The 24,355-nt window shown below is 38.2% G+C and overlaps 1 protein-coding gene across 1 annotated transcript; it reads left to right on the top strand.

Moving 5' to 3' along the window:
- Window positions 1-994: 994 nt before the first annotated feature.
- On the top strand, window positions 995-23,802 carry ADH6 (alcohol dehydrogenase 6 (class V)). The gene is made up of 9 exons (XM_066385008.1): window positions 995-1,153; window positions 3,597-3,698; window positions 5,502-5,634; window positions 14,842-14,929; window positions 15,037-15,253; window positions 16,272-16,532; window positions 18,429-18,564; window positions 22,483-22,621; window positions 23,286-23,802. Exons 1-9 carry the CDS (start codon window positions 1,136-1,138, stop codon window positions 23,308-23,310), a joined length of 1,119 nt encoding a protein of 372 aa, XP_066241105.1. The 5' UTR covers window positions 995-1,135; the 3' UTR covers window positions 23,311-23,802.
- Window positions 23,803-24,355: the final 553 nt, after the last annotated feature.

Raw genomic sequence — 24,355 nt, 5'->3', positions numbered from 1 at the left:
AAATCATATAGGGTGTGTTCTCTTTCCTCAATGGAATATAACTGGAAATCAATAACAGAAATTGAACTAGAAATCAGTAACAAATGGAAGAAAAATCTCTCAACACTTGAAAGCTAAACAACATATAAATTACAGTTTAAAGAACAAGACTCAAGGGAAAACTTTTTTAAATACATTGAATGAAAATGAAAAAAAAACAATGTATTAAAATATGAACCACCACTTAAAGTTGCACTGAATGAGATTATTATTTGTAGCACTAAATGTTTACATAAGGATAGAAGGAAAGTAGCAAATAAATAATCCAGGCTCACACTGCATGATCCCAGAGATAAAACAGCGAAATAAGTCAAAACAAGCAGAAAAAAGAAAATAAAATAATAGCAGAAATCAAATAAATTGAAAAGAAAAAATAGGCCCTGGCCAGTTGGCTTAGTGGTAGAGAGTCTGCCCAGCATGTGGATGTCCCAGGTTCGATTCCTGGTCAGGGCACACAGGAGAAGTGCCCATCTGCTTCTCCACCTCCTCCTCTTGTTTCTCTCTCTCTCTCTCTCTCTCTCTCTCTCTCTCTCTCTCTCTCTCTCTCTCCCTGTCTTTCTCTCCACCCCCCCCCCTCCTACAGCCATAGCTCCATTGGAGCAAGTTGGCCCCCTGTGCTAAGGATGGCTCCATGGCCTCCACCTCAGGCACTAAGAAGAGCTCAGCTGCTGAGGAGAGCATTGCCCCCTGTGGGCTTGCTGGGTGGATCCTGGTCTGGGAGCATGTGGGAGTCTGTCCTCTGCCTCCCCTCCTCTCACTGATTAAAAAACAAGAAAGGAAAAAGAAAAAAAAATCAATGTAATAGAACTAGTTCTTTGAAAAGATCAATAAAATTAACAAACCTCTGGCAGAGAAAGTATTTTGCACAATTTCACTTTTTGTGCATGTTTACTGAGCTAAGTCTATTTCACATAACAAACAGGAGGATCTGAGTTTCAGGCATATTATTTACCAGATTATACAAAAAGCTGAGGACCCAGCAGCCTTTTGATTGACCAGTGACCTGTGTACTCTTGGACCTTCCATAGTGAAAGTGGTAACCAGAATCTGCCTTTCTCAGTATATTCATTTGTGGCGAGAACACAAGGAAGTCGTCATGAGTACTGCAGGGAAAGTAAGTACAGTTTCTTTATGTCATGTCACAGTTGTGTCCATTTGTGTGCTTGTCTATTTAACAACACCTCACCACCCAACTAACTTCTATACTCCTAAAAGTGAGAGACTGCCTCAGTCCTACTTCTGCTCCTCCTTCCCTCTTTCTTTTACTCCCTTTTTGCCTTTCACCGGTGTTTTTCAGTCCTTCAGTAAGCAATAAATAAAGCTCTATGTCAAACATTCTTTTTTAAAAATTTTATTTAGAAAATTAAATATACTAATGGGGTTATATTGACCAATAAGAGTACATAGGTTTCAGGTAAACCTTTCTATAGCATTTGAACTGTTGATTGTGTGTAAGAGTTGAAGACACATCCCCTCCTTCAAGGATCTCACAGAATAATTATAAAAAGTGTGTGCAAGTTTTTTCTATAACAACACCATGGAGAACTTGGTGCCCCCAGAAGTAATTAGGAGTAGGGCCCAATAATTTGCATTTCTGACAAGTATGCAAATGTTGATGCTGCTTATCTGGGACCACACTTTCAGCACCATTTACAATACCGTAATACCCTGCTTATTTTGCTAAGGCTTCGAAGACATTTCTTTGTTAAACCAGCAGGTGGAGACAAGCATAAAATTTATCCTCTAAAAATAAACTGCCTTATACTAGTTTTTAAAAAAAAGTGTGTACAAGGATAGTAAAAGAGAGAAAGGAGAAGAAGTTCTCCTAACCTGGCTAGGCTTCCCATAAAAGGGGACGCTTAGCATGAGGAGAAATATAGGAGGAAGAAACTGTCCCATATGAGAGTCTCCAGAATATTTTTCGTGCCAGGAGGAGGGTAAAGTCAGAGGGAGGATGTGACCAGAAATAAGACTGGAGAGACTGAGAAGAAGATCACAAAGAGTCTTGTCTTTCCTATTTTAATTTATTGTGTTGACATGATTTCAAGTGTCCCATTCAATATAACAACATCTACGTACCACATCATCCCCCCATACCCCATGCAAAGTCTCTTTCCACCCCCATTCTCCCCTTATCATGAACAGTCTTACAGACCATGTCAACAGAGCCGATAAACAGTTGATAGCCAGCTCATTTTCAGGCAGTGGACTAACATGATCAGGATTATAGTTCATTTGGCAATGATATAAAGGATTTGCAGGTGATGAACCCATGCCAGGTAAAAGGCAAGATAAAGACCTGGACCACACAGTAACAGCAGGAATGGAGAAGAGGGGACAGATTCCAGAAAGTTTTAGCTTGTGGAAGTGAAGAGATAAAAATTAAGGCTACTTCCTATGTTTCTTTCTTGAGTGAGAGAATAGGTTACATGGCCACCCATTAAAATAGAGAATAGAGAGGGAGGGGCAGATTATGGGTTTTGTCCACCACTGGCAGGAAGGGGTGGGAACAGGAGAAAGAGATAATGATGTGTTTGTGTTTTAACATGTGGAGTTTAAGATACTTGAAGACATTCAAATAGCAGTTGAACAAATGGGTCTAAAGCTTAGAGACAACTCTGTCCATACATACAGATTGTCAAAGTCATCTACATAAAGGTAGTGGTTAAATCTATAAAAATAGGTGAGTCCACATAGGAAGAAAACTTATAGTGAGAACAGTGGTAGGGTGAAATCAGAACCCCTAAGAACGACCTTGCCACCAACAATCTCCGCAACCTCCACCTGCCTGTGATCACCACATTTGATGAACTGCACAGCTATATAGATGTTCTTCATTCCCTGCTCTATAACATTCCCCTCTACCCCAAAACTGATTTTTCTCCCGCACATAGCATCACAGATAACTCTCACACTGCAATGTCATTCCTACCTTGAAACAGCCACTGGACATCTTCCTTCATGGTAAGATCAAAAGCATGACATCGCCTGACCAGGTGGTGGCGCAGTGGATAGAGCATCAGACTGGGATGCGGAAGGACCCAGGTTCGAGACCCCGAGGTCGCCAGCTTGAGCGTGGGCTCATCTGGCTTGAGCAAAGAGCTCACCAGCTTGGACCCAAGGTCACTGGCTCCAGCAGGGGGTTACTCGGTCTGCTGAAGGCCCGCAGTCAAGGCACATGTGAGAAAGCAACCAATGAACAACTAAGAAGTCGCAATGTGCAACAAGAAACTGATGATTGATGCTTCTCATCTCTCTCCGTTCCTGTCTGTCTGTCCCTGTCTATCTCTGCCTCGGTAAAAAAAAAAAAAAAAAAAAAAAAAAGCATGACATCTATCCTCTTGATTGTGTAGCATTATATAACTATAATTAGTATTCCCAAACTAATTCGAATGAGACTACACAAAGAACATATTTAAGGAATACCTTTTTTGGTAGTGGAGGGGGGAGGGTTGAATGTGGAAGAACGGGACTAAACCTTTCAATAATCATTAATGTAGGAATCCATTCCTCAAGCCTAAAGAGTTTCCATTTCTGCCCCATAACCTCTTTCCTAGGTTATCAAGTGCAGAGCAGCCATACTCTGGAAGCCCGGTACACAACTTTCCATTGAGGAGGTGGAAGTGGCCCCACCAAAGGCAAAGGAAGTTCGTATAAAGGTATAAATACACACACACACACACACACACACACACATTTCTACACCAAAATCAGACCTATTCACTATAAGTTATATATTCTTTTCACAATGTTAAATTCAGAAAGAAAACTACATACTCTTCTATTTCTTTTTCATTAAACATTTCCATCTGTCTTTAAATTCAGCCAGAGAAAAGGTTAGGGAAGTATAGCACAGGCTAAATACCCAAAGGATACTTATTCACAGCTGTGGTACTAAATACTAATTAAAACAAGTTTCTACACCTGAACCATATTTTAGTCTGTACTTTTACATTTATTTATAATATTCTTCATGATATTTAAAGTTATCTTGAAACATGATAGATGAAAAATGTGTTTGGTTACCGATCAATCAATTCTAAATTTTAGAAAGTCAGGTTAGGAATACCTGTTATCTTACATATGAGAAGATTAAAATCCACTAAGGTGTAGTGGCCAGTCACACAGCTAGGTAGAGTAAGAACACAGACTTTAACAATTCTTCTCAACCGTGGTTACACATTTGGAAGCACTAGAGAGCTTTTAAAAATGCTGATAACTGGGCCCTACCCTCTGACATTCTGAATTTGTGATTTAATTGGTTTGGTCATGAGAGTTTTTAAATATCCCCCAGGTGATCCTAACAGGGGGCAACCAGACCAGAACATTGTTCACCTGACTTTCAGTTCAGGGTCCTTTCATTGTTATTATTTAATTTTAATAATGATGAATACATACTGTTTGTAATGGATTACAGAGAGACGGTCTGCGTTGCCTTACCTGTGCAATCTATGCCCTCTTCTCAGTCATCTCAGGCCTCCCCCATCAGACTGCACAGCAGGTGCTTCGGCTCTCCCCATTCACTCCGACCCATGGGGTCACCATGCATGCAGCCAGACTGAGACACTGACTCCAAGGCATGCAAACATTATCTGACAAGCTACAAATATGAATCTCTCACTCACGAACTGGAACAAGAAACAGAGACTGAGTAAAGCAAGAGATGGTGGGCTCCAAAGAGGCTGGATGGACTTGGGGCTGGTAGCCATTTTTAACCATATGATCATGAGAAAGAAGTAAAGCTTGTCTTCAGAAAATAATAGGAAAATGCAGCTATTCCCATGGTGAATCAGAGTACAGAGATGAAGAGAAAAACTGCTTGATGGATTTCTGGGTCTGGCTACACTCCTACTATTGGAGTGTAAGCAATTTTATAATAGTCTTCCAATAATTCCCTTTTACATGAGCAAATTTCAACAGATTCAATTCTTGACACGTGTGTGTGTGTGTGTGTGTGTTTCATGAATGCCAACCTCATACCAGTTTAGAAATGAAGAAACTGAGATTCATGAATAATTTACCCCAAGATCACACAACTGAGAAGAACATAGACAAGATTTCAGCCTTCTTAATCACTGATCTAGAGTGTCTCCATTTTAAACTGTCTGACTGATTTACAACAAAAAGTGGGATTATGACTTGTACCAATAACATAACTATAAAGCTCTTGTGTAAACTAAACTAAGGCTTCAATTATAATAAGAGATAGAATCTTTTTCTTTCCTGGGTTCCAATTCCTTTCTTCCTATAATTGGTCTTTCCTCCACACTCTCCCCCCCCCCCCCACACACACACACACACAAGCTCCAATGAAGGATAAAGTAATATCACTGATGTCATTCTGTGGTTTTACAACTATCTCTTCTGATATCAAGCTGGCAAAAAAATTTACAACGTTAACATTTCTAAAACATCGTTATCTGAGACAGAGAAAATTATATTACTCTTTGTCTTCCATCCAGATCGTGGCCACAGGAGTCTGTGGTACAGAGATAAAAATGTTGACAAATAAAACCCATTATCCCATCATTTTGGGCCATGAAGGGGCTGGAATAGTCGAGAGCGTGGGAGAAGGAGTGAGCACCGTGAAAACAGGTATGAACTGGCACCTGGAATTGGGAAATAGCAGCAACTTGGAGCCCATATGAGGAGAGTATAAACTCAAGTGAAATGAAAGGTGAAATGTTGCAAATTTCTAGAATTGTAAGTTACATAAAAATACTAAATGTATCCTGCCCTGGCAGTGGCGCAGTGAATAGAGCCTCAGACTGGGATGCGGAGGACCCAGGTTTGAAATCCTGATGTCGCCAGCTTGAACACAGGCTCATCTCTTCTGAGCAAAAGCTCACCAGTACCCAAGGTTGCTGGCTTGTGCAAGGGGTCACTTGGTCTGCTGAAGGCCCATGGTCAAGGCACATATAAGAAAGCAATCAATGAACAAAGATGTCACAAGGAAAAACTGATGATTGATGCTTCTCATCTCTCTCCATTCCTGTCTGTCCCTATCTATCCCTCTCTGACTCTCTGTCTCTGTAAAAAAAAAAAAAAAAAACTAAATGTATTACGTTTTTTGCATTTATATTTTGACATTAATAAAAACAAGAAAAAGAATACATGAAATAGAACCTGAAAGAAAATATAAATGAATACGCAGAGCCAGGGAGCCTTGGTTGGCGGTATATAGCCTGCTCCTCGCTGTTCCCGCCTCCAGCTGGAAAGGGGGCCGCCCCCTCGCCCAACATGCACGCCCATTGGTGGGGAACCTGGTGCTGAACCATTTCTAGATGACCTGCTTCTTGGTCAGAGTTTAGTAAGTAGCAGAGCAGCTCCCTTGCTGTGATCTACTTATAGTCAGCGCTCAGCACAAGGGTTTGTAGGGAAAAGAAAGATAAATAAACAAATAAATAAATAAAGTATAAATGAAACAAAACTTTATTTTTTTTAATAAATTTTTATTAATGATAATAGGATGACATTAATAAATCAGGGTACATATATTCAAAGAAAACATGTCTAGGTTATTTTGTCATTAAATTATGTTGCATACCCCTCACCCAAAGTCAGATTGTCCTCCCTCTATCTAGTTCTCTGTGCCCCTCCCCCTCCCCCTAACTCTCTCCCTCCCTCCCTCCCATGTCCTCCCTTCCCCCACCCCTGGTAACCACCACACTCTTGTCCATGTCTCTTAGTCTTGTTTTTATATTCCACCAATGTATGGAATCATGTAGTTCTTGTTTTTTTCTGATTTACTTACTTCACTCCGTATAATGTTATCAAGATCCCACCATTTTGCTGTAAATGATCTGATGTCATCATTTCTTATAGCTGAGTAGTATTCCATAGTGTATATGTGCCACATCTTCTTTATCCAGTCTTCTATTGAAGGGCTTTTTGGTTGTTTCCATGTCTTGGCCACTGTGAACAGTGCTGCAATGAACATGGGGCTACATGTGTCTTTACATATCAATGATTCTGAGGTTTTGGGGTATATACCCAGTAGAGGGATTGCTGGGTCATAAGGTAGTTCTATTTTCAGTTTTTTGAGGAACCACCATACTTTCCTCCATAATGGTTGTACTACTTTACATTCCCACCAACAGTGGATGAGAGTTCCCTTTTCTCCGCAGCCTCTCCAACATTTGCTATTACCCGTCTTGTTGATAATAGCTAATCTAACAGGGGTGAGGTGGTATCTCATTGTAGTTTTGATTTGCATTTCTCTAATAACTAATGAAGCTGAGCATCTTTTCATATATCTGTTGGCCATTTGTATTTCTTCTTGGGAGAAGTGTCTGTTCATATCCTCTTCCCATTTTTTTATTGGATTGTTTGTTTGTTTGTTGTTGAGTTTTATGAGTTCTTTGTAAATTTTGGATATTAGGCCCTTATCTGAGCTGTTGTTTGAAAATATCAGTTCCCATTTAGTTGGCTGTCTGTTTATTTTGATATCAGTTTCTCTTGCTGAGCAAAAACTTTTTATTCTGATGTAGTCCCATTCATTTATCTTTGCCTTCACTTCTCTTGCCATTGGAGTCAAGTTCATAAAATGTTCTTTAAAACCCAGGTCCATGATTTTAGTACCTATGTCTTCTTCTATGTACTTTATTGTTTCAGGTCTTATATTTAGGTCTTTGATCCATTTTGAATTAATTTTAGTACACGGGGACAGGCTGTAGTCGAGTTTCATTCTTTTGCATGTGGCTTTCCAGTTTTCCCAACACCATTTGTTGAAGAGGCTTTCTTTTCTCCATTGTGTGTTGTTGGCCCCTTTATCAAAGATTATTTGACCATATATATGTGGTTTTATTTCTGGGCTTTCTATTCTGTTCCATTGGTCTGAGTGTCTATTTTTCTGCCAATACCATGCTGTTTTGATTATCGTGGCCCTATAATATAGTTTAAAGTCAGGTATTGTAATGCCCCCAGCTTCATTCTTTTTCCTTAGGATTGTTTTGGCTATTCGGGGTTTTTTATAGTTCCATATAAATCTGATAATTTTTTGTTCCATTTCTTTAAAAAATCTCATAGGAATTTTGATGGGAATTGCATTAAATTTATATATTGCTTTGGGTAATATGGCCATTTTAATTATATTTATTCTTCCTATCCAAGAACAAGGAATATTTTTCCATCTCATTGTGTCTTTTTCTATTTCTCTTAATAATGCCTTGTAGTTTTTGTTATATAGGTCCTTTACATTCTTTGTTATGTTTATTCCTAGGTATTTTATTTTTTTTGTTGCAATCGTGAAGGGGATTATTTTTTTGAGTTCGTTTTCTAATATTTCATTGTTGGCATATAGAAAGGCTATGGACTTTTGTATGTTAATTTTGTATCCTGCGACCTTACTGTATTGGTTTATTGTTTCTAATAATCTTTTTGTGGAGTCCTTCGGGTTTTCGATGTATAGGATCATATCATCAGCAAAAAGTGATACCTTTACTTCTTCTTTTCCGATATGGATGCCTTTTATTTCTTTGTCTTGTCTGATTGCTCTGGCCAGAACTTCTAGCACCACGTTAAATAAGAGTGGAGAGAGTGGACAACCCTGTCTTGTTCCTGATTTAAGGTAGAAAGTCCTCAGTTTTATGCCGTTTAATATGATGTTAGCTGATGATTTATCATATATGGCTTTTATCATGTTGAGATATTTTCCTTCTATACCCATTTTGTTGAGAGTCTTAAACATAAAATTGTGTTATATTTTATCAAAAGCCTTTTCTGCATCTATTGATAAGATCATGTGGTTTTTGTTCTTTGTTTTGTTGATATGATGTATTACGTTAACCGTTTTACGTATGTTGAACCATCCTTGAGATTCTGGGATGAATCCCACTTGATCATGATGTATTATTTTTTTAATATGTTGTTGTATTCGGTTTGCCAGTATTTTGTTTAGTATTTTAGCATCTGTATTCATTAGAGATATTGGTCTGTAGTTTTCTTTCTTTGTGCCATCCTTGCCAGGTTTTGGTATGAGGGTTATGTTGGCCTCATAAAATGTGTTTGGAAGTATTGCTTCTTCTTCAATTTTTTGGAAGACTTTGAGTAGAATAGGAACCAAGTCTTCTTTGAATGTTTGATAAAATTCACTAGTATAACCGTCAGGGCCTGGACTTTTATTTTTGGGGAGGTTTTTAATAGTTTTTTCTATTTCCTCCCTGCTGATTGGTCTGTTTAGGCTTTCCGCTTCTTCATGACTCAGTCTAGGAAGGTTGTATTGTTCTAGGAATTTATCCATTTCTTCTAGATTGTTGTATTTGGTGGCATATAATTTTTCATAGTATTCTACAATAATTCTTTGTATATCTATGATGTCTGTGGTGATCTCTCCTCTTTCATTTTGGATTTTATTTATTTGAGTCCTGTGTCTTTTTTCCTTGGTGAGTCTTGCCAAGGGTTTGTCAATTTTGTTGATCTTTTCAAAGAACCAGCTCCTTGTTTTATTGATTTTTTCTATAGTTTTTCTGTTCTCTATTTCATTTATTTCTGCTCTGATTTTTATTATCTCCTTTCTTCGGCTGGTTTTGGGTTGTCTTTGTTCTTCTTTTTCTAGTTCCTTAAGGTGTGAAGTTAAGTGGTTTACTTCGGCTCTCTCTTGTTTGTTCATATAGGCCTGAAGTGATATGAACTTTCCTCTTATTACTGCTTTTGCTGCATCCCAGAGATTCTGATATGTCGTATTTTCATTTTCATTTGTCTGTATATATCTTTTGATCTCTACGCTTATTTCTTCTTTGACCCGTTCATTTTTTAGAAGTATGTTGTTTAGTTTCCACATTTTTGTGGGTTTTTCCCCCTCTTTTTTGCAGTTGAATTCTAGTTTCAAGGCTTTATGATCAGAAAATATGCTTGGTACAATTTCAATTTTTCTAAATTTGCTGATATTGTCTTTGTGGCCCAACATATGGTCAATTCTTGAGAATGTTCCATGTACACTAGAGAAAATTGTATACTCTGTCGCTTTGGGATGAAGTGTCCTGTAGATGTCTATCATATCCAGGTGTTCTAGTATTTTGTTTAAGGCCACTATATCTTTATTGATTCTCTGTTTGGATGACTGATCTGGAGCCGTCAGCGGTGTATTGAGGTCTCCAAGTATGATTGTGTTTTTGTCAGTTTTTGTTTTAAGGTCAATAAGTAGCTGTCTTATATATTTTGGTGCTCCTTGGTTTGGTGCATATATATTAAGGATTGATATGTCTTCTTGATTCAATTTCTCCTTAATCATTATGAAATGACCATTTTTGTCTCTGAGTACTTTTTCTGTCTTGTAGTCAGCATTATTAGATATGAGTATTACTACACCTGCTTTTTTTGGGGGGTGTTGTTTGCTTGGAGTATTGTTTTCCAGCCTTTCACTTTGAATTTGTTTTTATCCTTGTTGCTTAGATGTGTTTCTTGTAGGCAGCATATAGTTGGATTTTCTTTTTTAATCCATTCTGCTACTCTGTGTCTTTTTATTGGTAAGTTTAATCCATTTACATTTAGTGTAATTATTGACACTTGTGGGTTCCCTACTGCCATTTTATAAATTGCTTTCTGTTAGTTTTGTATCTTGTTTGATTCTTCTCTTTTGTTTTTCTATCATTTGTTTTTGTTTGTTTGTGTTCCATACTTCTTTCCTCTTTTGCTACCTTTTTTAAGTCAAGTGTTTTTGTGGTGGTTTTTTCAAGGGTGGTTACCATTAAGTAATGAAAAGGGTACCTACCATATTCATTGTAGTACCCTATCTTATGAGTATTTCTGCACTTCATTGTCCTTTGCTACTGTTAATCTCCATCCTCTCCCCCCTTTTTTTTCCTTTGTTGTCACAGTTTAAGTTTGGTTTTATTGTGTTCTTGGTGGAGCTGTTACTTGTGGTGTTGTTTTCTTTTGTTCTTTGAATCTGGTTGGAAAACCCCCTTTAGTATTTCCTGGAGTGGGGGCTTTCTGCTGATAAATTCTCTCATCTTTTCTGTATTTGTGAATGTTTATATATCTCCTTCGTACTTGAAGGATAGCTTTGATGGGTATAGTATTCTTGGCTGAAAGTTCCTCTCTTTTAGGGCTTTAAATATTGGGGTCCACTCTCTTCTAGCTTGTAGAGTTTCTGCTGAGAAATCTGATGATAATCTAATAGGCCTTCCTTTATATGTTGTACTCTTCTTTTCCCTGGCTGCCTTGAGAATTTTTTCTTTGTCATTGGTTTGTGTCATCTTTATTATGATGTGCCTTGGAGTGGGTTTGTTGGGGTTAAGAAAACTTGGTATTCTGTTTGCTTCTTGAATTTGAGGCTTTAGTTCTTTCCACAGGCTTGGGAAGTTCTCGTCTATTATTTGTTTGAGTATATTCTCCATTCCATTTTCTCTCTCTTCTCCCTCTGATATACCTATTATTCTTATGTTATTCTTTCTGATGGAGTCAGACAATTCCTATAGGGCTTTCTCATTTTTTATTATTTTTGAGTCTCTTTCTTCTTCTCTCTGTTGTGCCTCAAGTTGTTTGTCTTCTATTTCACTAATCCTATCTTCTATCTGGGCTGTTCTGTTAGCTAAGCTTGTTACCTCGTTTTTCAGCTCGTGAATTGAGTTTTTTATTTCTGTTTGATTTGTTTTTATAGTTTCAATTTCCTTGGTAATATATTCTTTGTGTTCATTGAGTTGTTTTCTGATCTCCCTAAATTGCCTTTCTGTGTTTTCTTGTATATCTCTGAGTATTTTTAAGATTTCTATTTTAAATTCTCTGTCATTTAGCTCCAAGGCTTCCAATATGTTAAGTCTTTTCTCCATAGATTTTTCCACATCTATTTGTGTTACCTCTCTTTCTTTTGTATCCATAATATTCAATTTCCTCTTTCTTATTGGCATCTGAGGGTGGTCTTGTTGATAGCACACAGGCGCACTCCCTCCGCGGCTTGAATGAACGTCCCTGCGGTAGTTAGCTTCCTCCACACCCTCGTCTCTCAGATTCAAGTGATAACAGTCCTTTCGCTTTCAGTTTGTGTGGAACTCCGGAATGCTCCGAGGATAAATTTTTCTGTTTCTAGTTGATAAATTTGTTGTGATTTTGGGGAGATCTGTCGGACGCGCTGCTCACGGCGCCATTTCCGTGACATCCAACAAAACTTTACAGAAAGAGAAAAACTGTTGAACAATTGTTTAAATGAAGCATATGGTAAACAGTCAAACTCGTTAGTGAAACCAAATAAAGAAGAAACCCAGAACTGGATCAAATATACACATAGGAATTAAATGCAGGATTAGGTTTCCTTTCAAATTTGAGGAGGGAAAACATTATTCAAGAAATGACATTGAAACAACTGAATAATCATCTTGGGGGGGGGATTGAGTTGCTAGTGCAATCTTCCTGTAAAAAAATGATGCTATATGAATCCAAGAATTAAGTATGAAAAATGAAGCCACAGAAATGCTAGAAAAACCATAAAGGAATATTGTACTATTTAAGAGAAGGGAAGGAAATTTTAATAAATACAGAAAACCCAGATAAATGGTGATGGATGAAGACTTGACTTGAGGGGTAAACACACAAAACAATGCACAGAGACGTGTTGTAGAATTGGGCACCTGAAACTGTGTAATTTTGTCAACCAGTATCACCCCAATAAATTCAAATTAAAGATAAAATAAATTAAAAACTCAGAAAATATAAGTAATATGTAAATTTGACAACATAAGTTTTTTAAATTCTGTTTATAAAGAAAATCCTACCAAAATCAACAAGCAAATAAGACAATGGACAAGTTTCCTTAATATATAAAGAATTCATTAAAAGCAATTTTTTAACAAAACAGCCCAGCAGGATAATGGGCAAAGGAAATTACACATCTAGTTTAGAGGGAAACATGCAAATGCTTTTAAGTATGTGAAAAAGTGTCCAGCCTCAAACATATTAAATAAATAAAAATTTTAAATATAATTGTAAAATACTTTTTTACCTAACAGATTAGAAAAGATCTAAAGTTTGATAATATATAAGATTGTGTAGGCAAACAACTCCTTCATACCTTATTATTCAGAAAGTAAATTTGCACAACTTTAAATTAGGCAATATGTAACATCAGTTAAATGTACATACTTCGGACCCAATACTTCCAATTCTAGAAAGTTAGTCCATAGAAATATACCATGTTTTAGGTTTCTATTGCTAGTGTTTAAAAAAAAATCACTGCAGAGATAGCAGCTTAAAACAAAACAAATTAATTATCTCAGTTTTTGTACATCAGAAATCTGGGTGGCCTGGCTGACTGGGTTCTCTGCTTAGGGCCTCACAAGGTCAAAATCAAGGTGTTGGCTCGCTGGGTTCTTATCTGGAGACTCAGGAGAACCCAATTCCTTAAGGTTGTAGGACTGACCCAGCCAGTCTGCTTTCACCTCCTTGAAGCTGCTCGCATTTCTTCTTGTGTGGCCCCTTCACTCCCTCCCAGCATCAAAGCAACAATGACACACCAAAGCCTTCCCATGCTTTGAATTGCTTTATCTTTCTTGTCTACTTTCCTCTTGTCTCCTTTCAAGGGCTCATGTAATTACATTGGGTCCATCTAAATAATCCAGGATACTCCCTATTTTAATGTCAATTGATTAGTAACCTTAATTACATCTGCAGAACCCCTCTTTCCGTATAATATATTCACAGGCATAATGAAAACACATTCAGTTTCTGGGGATTAGGACAGGACATCTTTAGGTGGCCATTTTAGAAATTCTGCCTACCATAGCCCACGTGTGCACCAAATATTCATTGCATTGTTATTTCTCATGTCAAGAAAAAAAATTTTTTTTAAATGAAACAAGAAATAACCTAAATGTCTATCAGTGTCCAGGGGACCAGCTAAATAAACTATGATGTGGTATATATACAACAGAAAACTATGTAACTTTTAAACAAAATGATAGCATCCTATATGTACTGAAATGAGAAATCTCCAAGATATATTGTTAAGTAAAACACCAAGACCTACTACAGGGTAAATAGTATGCTAGCCTTTGTATGTTTGTTTATGTATTTATTTATTTTCATATAGCCTTTGTGTTTTTAAAGGGGTTATATCTCTAGAAGATACCATGGGTACTAAGAAGAGTATCTCCTGGTGGGGAAAAGGGGACTGGAGACTGGGAACCTAATTTTCACATTTGTGCAGTTTAAGTTCTAACCATATGTCTGTGTTACTTTTCTAAAACTAAAAACAAAAGAACCTAAATTCTACAGAAGTTTTAACTGAAAATGTAAAATAAGTTTCTCTAGTTTACAGGGATAGAAAACAGGGGAGTCAGAAAGTGCATCACAGGCAAGTTATCCCAATCTTCCTCTTATACATACTTTGAACATCACTAGAGAAAGCTACCTACCTTCGGTCGCCACAGCCAAGGAGAAGGAACTGATGTAGAATGCATAGGATGGCATAGAGACAATCCTTTCTGCCTAACCTAGAAGTTTATATTGTAAGCCTGCGGTATCCATACTCTTTTAAATCCAATTCCTGACACCAGGAGTCAGTGTGGAAAATGAAAGCTAAGCTTTGGCTTAATGGCTACATGACGAAATCATTTGAAGCTTCAAAAGCAGCTTACCAAGGAGGCAAATCTGGGGCCAGACCCTTGGGCCCAGGGGCTAACCTCATGTGCTGAAGATATCCATTCTTTTTTTACGGATTTCATACTCTCCACACTATCAATACAGTTAAATGTGGAAATTACTCTCAGTAATCATATTTTCTTGAGTCCCTTGTGGTTTCGGTCTTGAGAAACAGCTATCTCTTTACTTTAAAAGATAACATCTTATTAAATGATTTTGTTCTCTTAGGTGATAAAGTGATCACACTCTTTCTACCACAGTGTGGAGAATGTGCTTCCTGCCTTCATCCTGGGGGCAATTGTTGTATACAACGCAAGTACGTTTTTACTCATACTATCTTTCTGAAAAACTAATTCAATTCCCTTAAAAGGAATTTAAGCTTTCTAATTCCAAATAATTTTTTTTTATTTTGGTCTATAAAAGACAGTCACACACCGGCCTGATGTCTGATGGTACCAGCAGGTTTACCTGCAAGGGAAAACCAATATATCACTTTGCGAGTACAAGCACCTTCTCTGAATACACAGTGATAAAAGAAATCTCAGTTGCCAAGGTTGAGGCAGTAACTCCTCTGGAGAAATTATGCCTGATGAGCTGTGGTTTTGCCACTGGGTACGGTGCTGCAATCAATACTGCCAAGGTGAGAAGCATTTATACCCATAATGGGTGGAATTCTTGGTATATGGTGTTGAAACGTCTTGTGCTTCTGGGTCATATCTGATCACATAGCCTGAGGAAGAGTCACAAACCTACCTCTAAACATTCTTGGGTTCTTTACTATCTGTCTAGTCATCCCACACCCTCTTCAACATCTTTCCCATTCCTACTTAGTCAATAGTAAATGACAAATTATGTGTGGATGCCATTCACAAGTGGAGACATCAGGCATTCCTGGGAGTTAAATATAACACAGTTACAAAACGACCAGATGTCTTTTCACATTCCAGTTCATTCTTTTATTTTTTTCTCATTCAACAAACATTTATGGAGTTATTCACTGCTGCAGGTGCAAGGATTCAGCAATGAATAAAACTCGAGACTATCCTGTTGTGTAACTCACTGAGTGGAGATTAGTACTCAGATAAAGGAGAGTGGAAAGGCCACTGATAAAAAGGGTGTTGCTAAATAAAACAAATCGGTCATTGAGTGGAATCTCTTATACTTCAGTTTGGGAACATCACCCAATCCTGCCCAGCTCCATTCTTTAACAGGCTGTTGAATTTTAGTTCTTTATTTTCCCCAGTTTCCATTAGTCCCAAGACTATACAGAGAGATAGAACAGAAGAGATTCAATTTAAATTAGTCTCATTTGGAACGAAATAAAAAATAAGCCTTTGCCTTCATAAGGCCTTGACATTGTAAATAATGTAAAGTTTACAGATATTCACAAGTGAAAGAAGAATTACAGAAAGATATAGATGGTTTTAAAGAACTCAAAATATCTGAAGTTAAATAAATACCATGCCAAATAAGTCTTAAGATTCAATGAAACTTCATTAAACTGCTTTTACCCACGCTAATTCTTGGGTTGAAATTCTCTATTTGCAGATAATTTGTTTCTTCTCTGGCAAAAAGTATCCTATCTTTAGGAATACTTGGAGTAATTGAGTAAATGTACATGTTCTCTTTGCTTTTGTTTTATGCTTTTATGTGCTTAGGTTACACCAGGCTCCACCTGTGCGGTGTTTGGCCTCGGAGGGGTCGGCCTGTCCGTCATCATGGGCTGTAAAGCAGCTGGAGCAGCCAGGATCATTGGGGTGGACATCAACAAAGACAAATTTGAGAAGGCAAAGGAATTAGGAGCCACTGAGTGCATCAGCCCACAGGACTTCAAGAAACCCATCCAAAATGTTTTGGTTGATATGACAGGTGATGGTGTGGACTTTTGCTTTGAGGTCATCGGAAGTCCAGAAGTAGTGGTATGTGGTCCTCTGGAATGAAAATTATCAATATTTTGTATGATCAGATATGGCCCAGATACACAAGGCCTTTCAACACCGTATACCAGTCATCACTGTAGATTTTAATTGAATTAAAATTCTATGGCCCTGGTCAGTGGCTCAGCGATAGAATGTCAGCCTGGTGTGTGGAAGTCCTGGGTTTGATTCCCAGTCAGGGCGCACAGGAGAAGTAACCATCTGCTTCTCCACCCCTCCACCTTTCACTTCTCTTTCTCTCTTTCTCTCTCTCTCTCTCTCTATCCTCTCCTTCTCGCTCCCCCTCCTGCAGTCATGGCTCAAATAGTATGAGCAAGTTGGCCTTGGGCATGGAGGATGGCTCCATGACCTCCCTCAGGCACTAAAATATATAGTTTGGTTGCAAAACAATGAAGCAAAAGCCCCAGATGGGCAGAGCATCACTCAGTAGGGGGCTTGCCAGGTGGATCCCAGTCAGGACACATGCAGGAGTCTCTCTGCCTCCTTGCCTCTCACTTAATAAAAAATAAAATATTTTAAAAGTTCTAAAATTTCTTCCACATTCCGTTTAATTTTCCTGTGCCCCATGACATCCCACCTGACACACTCTGTCCTCTCCTACCAATCTGTGTATTACCCCAGACACTAAACTCCCGTACTAAGATTTCCCCCTCAGTTCCATCATGCCATTCCTTTAAATAAGTAGACGACCTCCAACAGAATAGAAAAAGGCTTTGTAAAGAATTCTCAGAACAAACAGAAGCCCAGTAACTTAATCTCCAAGACCAAAGATAAAGGCAGGATAAGGACAATATCGGCTCAATGATCCGATAAAGAAATGAGCTTTGCACTTTCAGCAAAGTCTTTCATGTTGTATCTGAGATAAGCTTCCAAGGAAAATATTTACCAATCTTGATTAAATAGATTCATTTCAAAAATAAGTCAAAAAGCTGTTTTTATATAAGAGAAAATAAATGGAAGAGAAGTTACTTCAAAATTTGAGACTTGCTTTCTTGGGCGATTTGTAGAAATAATGTACTGTTGGATTGCATGACTCCATCTTCTAGTCAGCTGGATGGAAACCCAGTAACTGTCTCTTCCAACTGAGGTCCTTTCTTCAGCTTATAAAATCTTTTCATTCGCCCACTACACATAAATGTCCTTGTCTGTTAAAAGATACGGGAAAATCTTTCTCACAGTCTTTCCCACAAATAGTCTGGGTCTGAGAAATAGCCTTTAAAAATAACTAATGGGAATCTTAATTTATCATGTTGCTAATGCATGATGCTTTAGAAATATCCAATTGCATTCTTTGATGCCTAAAAAAAAATGACAACTCTAACCATCAATATCCAAAATGGTTCTTATAAAAATTGGTAGTAGTAGCAGCAGTAGTTGTAGTAGCAGTAGCAGTAATAGTAGTTATAGTGGTATTACTACCATGGGTGCCTTTGTAATTGTCATTTTTTTTATTTCCACCTATTGAATCTAAAATGCCAGGTACTATATATATGTGGTGGTACACAATGTCTTATTTATGATCCAGCATATCCATATAAGATAATGTTTTTTCAAATGAGGACAGAGAAAACCAAAAAAGGTCACAGACTATTTAGCAATCAAGCTGAGATTTACACTTAGGTCCCTGCCTATGAAGTACATCTCTTAACCCTTGCATTGTTTTTGTTTGTTTTTACTTTAATTTATTGTGTTTACATAGATTCTAGTGTCCCCTTGAATGCATTTCCCCTCCTCTGTGTTCCCCACAACATCCCCCTTTTCCCCTTCCCGCAATGCCTTCCCCCTTCCCTCCAGGATTAGCTTTTCTGCTCTCTATAACATTGTGTTATATGTGTATAATTTCACCAATCTCTTTCCCTTGTTTTGTATTTACAACAGGCAACTGCTCTGGCCTCTTGCAATGAGAGCCATGGAGTCTGCGTGATTGTCGGGCTCCTGAGTTATGGTGACCAAGTAAATATCGATGGCTTCTTGTTATTCTCAGGACGTTCTTTGAAAGGATGTATTTTTGGAGGTATGAATGAAGCAGGGAAGAGTGGAAATTTGAAGGGGTTTGGCGGTGGGGTAATAGAGCAACATATTGTAACTAACACATAAAACAAGATCCATAGACTACAGTTTTTGTTTCAACACATAAATATCCTAGATAAGGGGATTGGATATTGGATGTGTACAGTTGCTTCTTGGTAAGCTTTTCCTCATGCAAAGGGAGAGAAAACTTTTAAAAGTTGATTAGTGAAGAAACCAGTGTCCAAAGTTTAATGCAAATTCTAAATTGAAAAGGAAAAGCAGTTTTGCAGTCAATAACTATACTTCAATTAGTTATATACCTGCAACCTGCGGTTCTTTGGAGGGTATATTGAACAGTTAGTAGTCATTATTCAACAATGTAAATCTTATCTGAAACAATCAACTTGTCATTATACCAACTCAGTGATGTTAAACATAATAGATTCATGATTGAAAAGAAATACTACTGATGAAAAGCAAATGGGAACTATTTTTTGAGAAAAAAATATATAAAATATCTTGCTTTTCTATTTATTAAATGTGTTGAAATCCTTTTACAAATTTTAGAAGTTTTTATTAAAAAGTGTTTTTAAAAAGCTAAATTATGCCTGACCAGGCAGTGGCGCAGTGGATCAAGGGTCAGATAGGGACACAAAGGACCCAGGTTTGAATCTCTGAAGTCGCTGGCTTGCGCATGGGCTCATCCAGCTTGAGTGTAGGCTCACCAGCTTGAGCTCTGGGTCACTGGCTTGAGCATGGGATCATAGGCATAACCCAATGGTCACTGGCTTGAGCCCAAAGGTTGCTGGCTTGAGCCCAAGGTTGCTGGCTTGAGCAAGGGGTCACTCACTCTGCTGGAGCCGCCCGGTCAAGGCACATGTGTGAAAGCAATCAATGAACAACTAACTAAGGTGCCGCAATGAAGAATTGATGCTTCTCATCTCTCTCTCTTCCTTCCTGTCTGTCCCTATCTGTCCCTCTCTTTGTATGTCTCTCTCTCTCTCTGACTCTCTCTGTCTCTGTCTCTGTCTCTCTCGCTAAAAAACAAAACAAAACAACCACAACAAAAAAACCAGCTTAAGCATGGGGTCACCGGCTTAAGTGTAGGATCATGGGCATGATTTTATGATCACAGGCTTGAGCTCAAAGGTTGTTGGCTTGAAGTCCAAGGTCACTAACTTGAGCCCAAGATTGCTGACTTGAACCCAAAGTCACTGGCTTGAGCAAGGGGTGATTGGCTTGGCTTGAGCCCCCTGGTCAAAGCACATATAAGAAGCAATCAATGAACAAGTAAAGTGATGCAGCTATGAGTTGATGCTTCTCATCTCTCTGCCTTCTTATCTCTGTATGTGTCTCTCTTTTTTTTTTTTTTTTTTTTTTTTTTTTTTCTGAAGCTGGAAACAGGGAGAGACAGTCAGACAGACTCCCGCATGCGCCCGACCGGGATCCACCCAGCACGCCCACCAGGAGTGATGCTCTGCCCCTCCGGGGCATCGCTCTGCCATGACCAGAGCCACTCTAGCACCTGGGGCAGAGGCCAAGGAGCCATCCCCAGCGCCCGGGCCATCTTTGCTCCAATGGAGCCTTGGCTGCGGCAGGGGAAGAGAGAGACAGAGAGGAAGGAAGGGGGGGTGGAGAAGCAAATGGGCGCTTCTCCTATGTGCCCTAGCCGGGAATCAAACCCGGGTCCCCCACACGCCAGGCCGATGCTCTACCGCTGAGCCAACCGGCCAGGGCCTGTGTCTCTCTTTTGCTGATAAAAAAAAAAAGTTTTAAAAAAAAGCTAAATTAAATAGATCTACTTAGGATTCTGGGCTTATATGCAAGTAATTTGATGTTTAAGAAGAAATGTATTTAGCCAGAGATCTTGGGCAATATGAATTCTTGGACAAAAGAGATAAGAATTAGGAGCTATCTGAATTATTTGGACTAGTGAGCTAGCTGTGGTTTCCAAATTAGCTATGGTGGTGTGTTGTTAGAGGTATTAGGAGTCTTGTACTACTCATTTACAAATCAGTAGATAAATGAGAGAGCCAGGGCAATAAAAAATAATAATCCAGTTTAAACTAATTTCAGTTCCTCCATTTGGAATAATTGGAGATACCCATTGTTGTTTTTCCTCTATTGTGTTTATAGACAATAACTGTTGATTCCAGATACTGTACATATACTCAGTTAACTCTTATAAAATAAGATCATCAATGTTTTTTAAATCCTCATAAAGAAACTATTTAACCAGCCACTTAAACACTCAGGTAATGATCACTAAGTTAATTCCTTCCTCTGGGTCAATAGTTTCCAATTAAGGATAGCATTTAATGGGTGTTGAACAGGCTTGCTAAACTTCCTACAACGTACACAATGAAGAATTTTTACATCCAAAATGCTATTATTGCTCTTAAGAAATATGCCTAACCTAGCCTGTGGTCCTGGAGACTTTTTTTAGTTGTTTGGTTGAAAGAAGAAAAAAAAAAACAAGTGAAAGTGTTTCTTACATAGATATGAAAATGCTTTATCAGATCACCAATTAAAATATAAAAACAAACATAGTAGATCTTAAAAGTCATCACAAGAAAAAAATTGTAACTATGTGTGATGATGAATGTAAACTTAGTTTAGTAGTTAGTAATCACTTCGCATATATACATATATCAAATCATGATGTTGTACCCTGAAAACTAATACAATGTTATATATCAATGATATCTTAATTGTTGAGAAAAAATAAAAACAAATAGAAAAATACACTAGCCCTTCATGTCATGACATATTGCAAATTAGAATTCTTGATTACATATAACAGAAACCAAGTCCAATCAAAATATATTCATTGGAATAGTTTTAGGTAATTTTGAGAGTAAATGGGAAGACTGAAGAAATGGCCCAGGCTGGAACTAAGTAAAGCAAGTAAACATCAGGATCCTGTCACAGAATAAGCTGCTTAGGACACTGTTGACTCCTTGCACAATTACACCACACTCATCCTTTCCAGAAATGAGCAGGCCACCAGTTCTGTGTGGTGACTTGCTGGGTATACTGGTTAACACAGTCCTAAATATACAAATACTATTCCTTGAAAATTATGATAACAGAGAAAATACAATGCTAAGTTTCTGTTCCCTTGGCTGACCAGATATTTTCCTGTGCAATTCTTACTTCCAGAATGGGCATTTTATTCTCTTCTTGCTTTGTACACATTCTTTTTTCCAAAAGCTGTCACTGAGATCACTGCCATGGTGAAAACTCTTCTCTTCTCTTTCATGAAACTGCAGGTCAAAACACACACACACACACACACACAGGCACACAGGCTCAGTAGATAAAGTGTTGTCCCAGTGGGCCGAGGTCACAAGTTTGATCCCTAGGCAAGGCACATATGAGAAGCAACCAATGAGAGTACAGCTAAGTGAAACAACTAAGTTGAACAAGTTGATGCTTCCCCCTCTATCTCCCCCTCCCTTTCTATCCTTTTTTCTCTTTCTTTCCCTCTCTTTCTCTCTCTCTCTCTCTCTCTCAAGTTAATAGAAAAATTAAAAAGCACACACAAATTGTCCTATTTCTGACCTTTTAATTGCTTTCTTCATGATTCCCCAAGACCTTGGCCTTTGTTATACATTAGATATGAGTACACAGCTCCCCAGACAATGCAACCTAACACCAGAAACTTTTAAGGCAAGGTCCACAGCCTACCTGCTTCAAGTACATTCTCTATAGTACCAGAGGTCTCAAGATTATAGGAGAACAGTCTTCTATACAAGGTATGTGGTTGGCACAGGCATTCTCCTGAGACTGAAACAGAAATTAATGGGAAATCCTTAGATTTCCTGAGTCAAAGGCAATACCTCCAGCAGCTAACCTGTATGCTCTTCTTGTAGAGTGAACCTCATGAATAAAATCTGTTGTTAATCTGTTGTATTTCCAGGCTGGAAAAGCAGAGAGGTCATCCCTAAACTGATTTCTGATTATAAGGCAAAGAAGTTTAATCTAGATCCACTAATTACCCATACTATGAATTTTGATAAACTCCATGAAGCAATTGAATTAATGAAATCCGGAAAATGGCAAGTTCCTCCAATAATTTATATGTCTGAATGTTTGGGGCAGAGAGAGGGTGTGTGGGAGTGGGGGAAGCAGGGACAGGGAAGTCATGGCTGGAGAAGCCACAGACTGACAATTAAAGAAGGTTTCAGGAATTCGTAAAGCATCTCCTTCCCCTCTTTATTTTATTCCCAGTTTACAACAAAATGTAGTCCTGACCAATACTTAACTGCTCACCTACCCTCACCACTAGCATTTTATTTCCAATTGGGCATTTTTTAAATGACACATTAACTGACAAGTTTAGCTCATAAAATTTTAGCTCAAGTCTAAGTTCATAAATAGAGGCCATTGTTGTTCTATTTCAAAGGAGAAATTATCTCTAAAATTCCAAATTCTGACACCTATCTTTGGCCTGCAAACCGAGCACCAGCCATAAACTGGACCCAGGCATTCCACATAAGAGTATAAGCCTGATTACATTTTCCTTACCCTTGGAGCTTTGTGTCATTTTGAAAAAGTGCACAACTGATTTAATCTGTCCATTTTTCACATGATATGAAGAAAAGGGAATCTAATCTAACTTACTTACCTGTCAATAAAGTAGTTTTGAAATCCAAAACACAACTGTTGCTTTGGAAATGTTTCAACTTATTTTTCTTTTCTCTCTTTTCTTTTTTTTTTTAGTATTCGCTGTATCCTGTTATTTTAAGTACAATGTGATGAACACAAGATCTACAGCATATTTCACCAACTAAATTGCATTCTGGATCATTTCCATGACTTAGATGAATTTTCCACACCACGCTGTTTCTATTTTCTTACCTCTGATTAATTCAGTAGTGGACTCCTATCTGACTTCTGTCACCACCTCATCAAAATTGGTGTTATGTGGCCCAATCTCATCCAGGAACATCCTCCCTTTTAGATCTAGATTAAGGTTGATTTGAATCACCCAATTCCAAACCCTTCAAACAAACAGTTACCCCAAGATACTCCCAGTTTCATAGTTGCCTCTACCTCTGGGCCCAATGTTTCTTTGCACACTGTGTCTCCCACCCCCATGAAGTTCTGCTCATTTATTTTACACCAAAGAAACAAAACTCACCATTCATGAGTTTATTAAACATTCTAGCTGAAGCAAACCAGTGAAAGAGGGGGAGTCTTTTTACATGAACTTAAATAAATTCCAGTTAAACATTAAGTATTGTCTTCTTACTATTATTCACACCAGGGAATCTTCTACTGGTATTTCATCTTATATAACCCAGTCTCAAACCATCATTGACAACAAATACCTCTATGGCACTCACCTATTCTCTCATGGATTGCCAAGGGAACTTCAAATTCTTCTTTAATTGGCCAGGACAATTTAGCTCTCTGCAGCTCATACTACCTGGCTATATAACCAAGCCATCTAGAATTCAGCAGAATGAAAAAAGTGCTTGAGGGGGAGCCTTCTCAATTACCAGGATCCGTGCTCTCTAGGAGGCAGCTGTGATATTAAGCAACAAAACTGGCTTTTATTCCACTCTGCATGGAAAGAAGAGATAGTTGTGTAGTTCATTACTAATTGTGTTATAGAAGTAAATGAAGTGAGTGAAAGACAAGATCCAGTAGTGATTTGTGGCATCCAGTCCCTCTCCATCCATGTCCCCACCTCTCTGCCCTAACCCCTCTTAATTCTCCAAGAACTTGGGTTAAGATTAGTCCTCTTGGGATATGACTTATTCCCAGCCCCTAGATATAGAATCTCT

The sequence above is a fragment of the Saccopteryx leptura genome, chromosome 5, assembly GCF_036850995.1.
Source record: "Saccopteryx leptura isolate mSacLep1 chromosome 5, mSacLep1_pri_phased_curated, whole genome shotgun sequence".
Classification (NCBI taxonomy): domain Eukaryota; kingdom Metazoa; phylum Chordata; class Mammalia; order Chiroptera; family Emballonuridae; genus Saccopteryx; species Saccopteryx leptura.
Note: the sequence above shows the minus strand (reverse complement) of the source record. Positions and strands in the feature narration are given on the sequence as shown.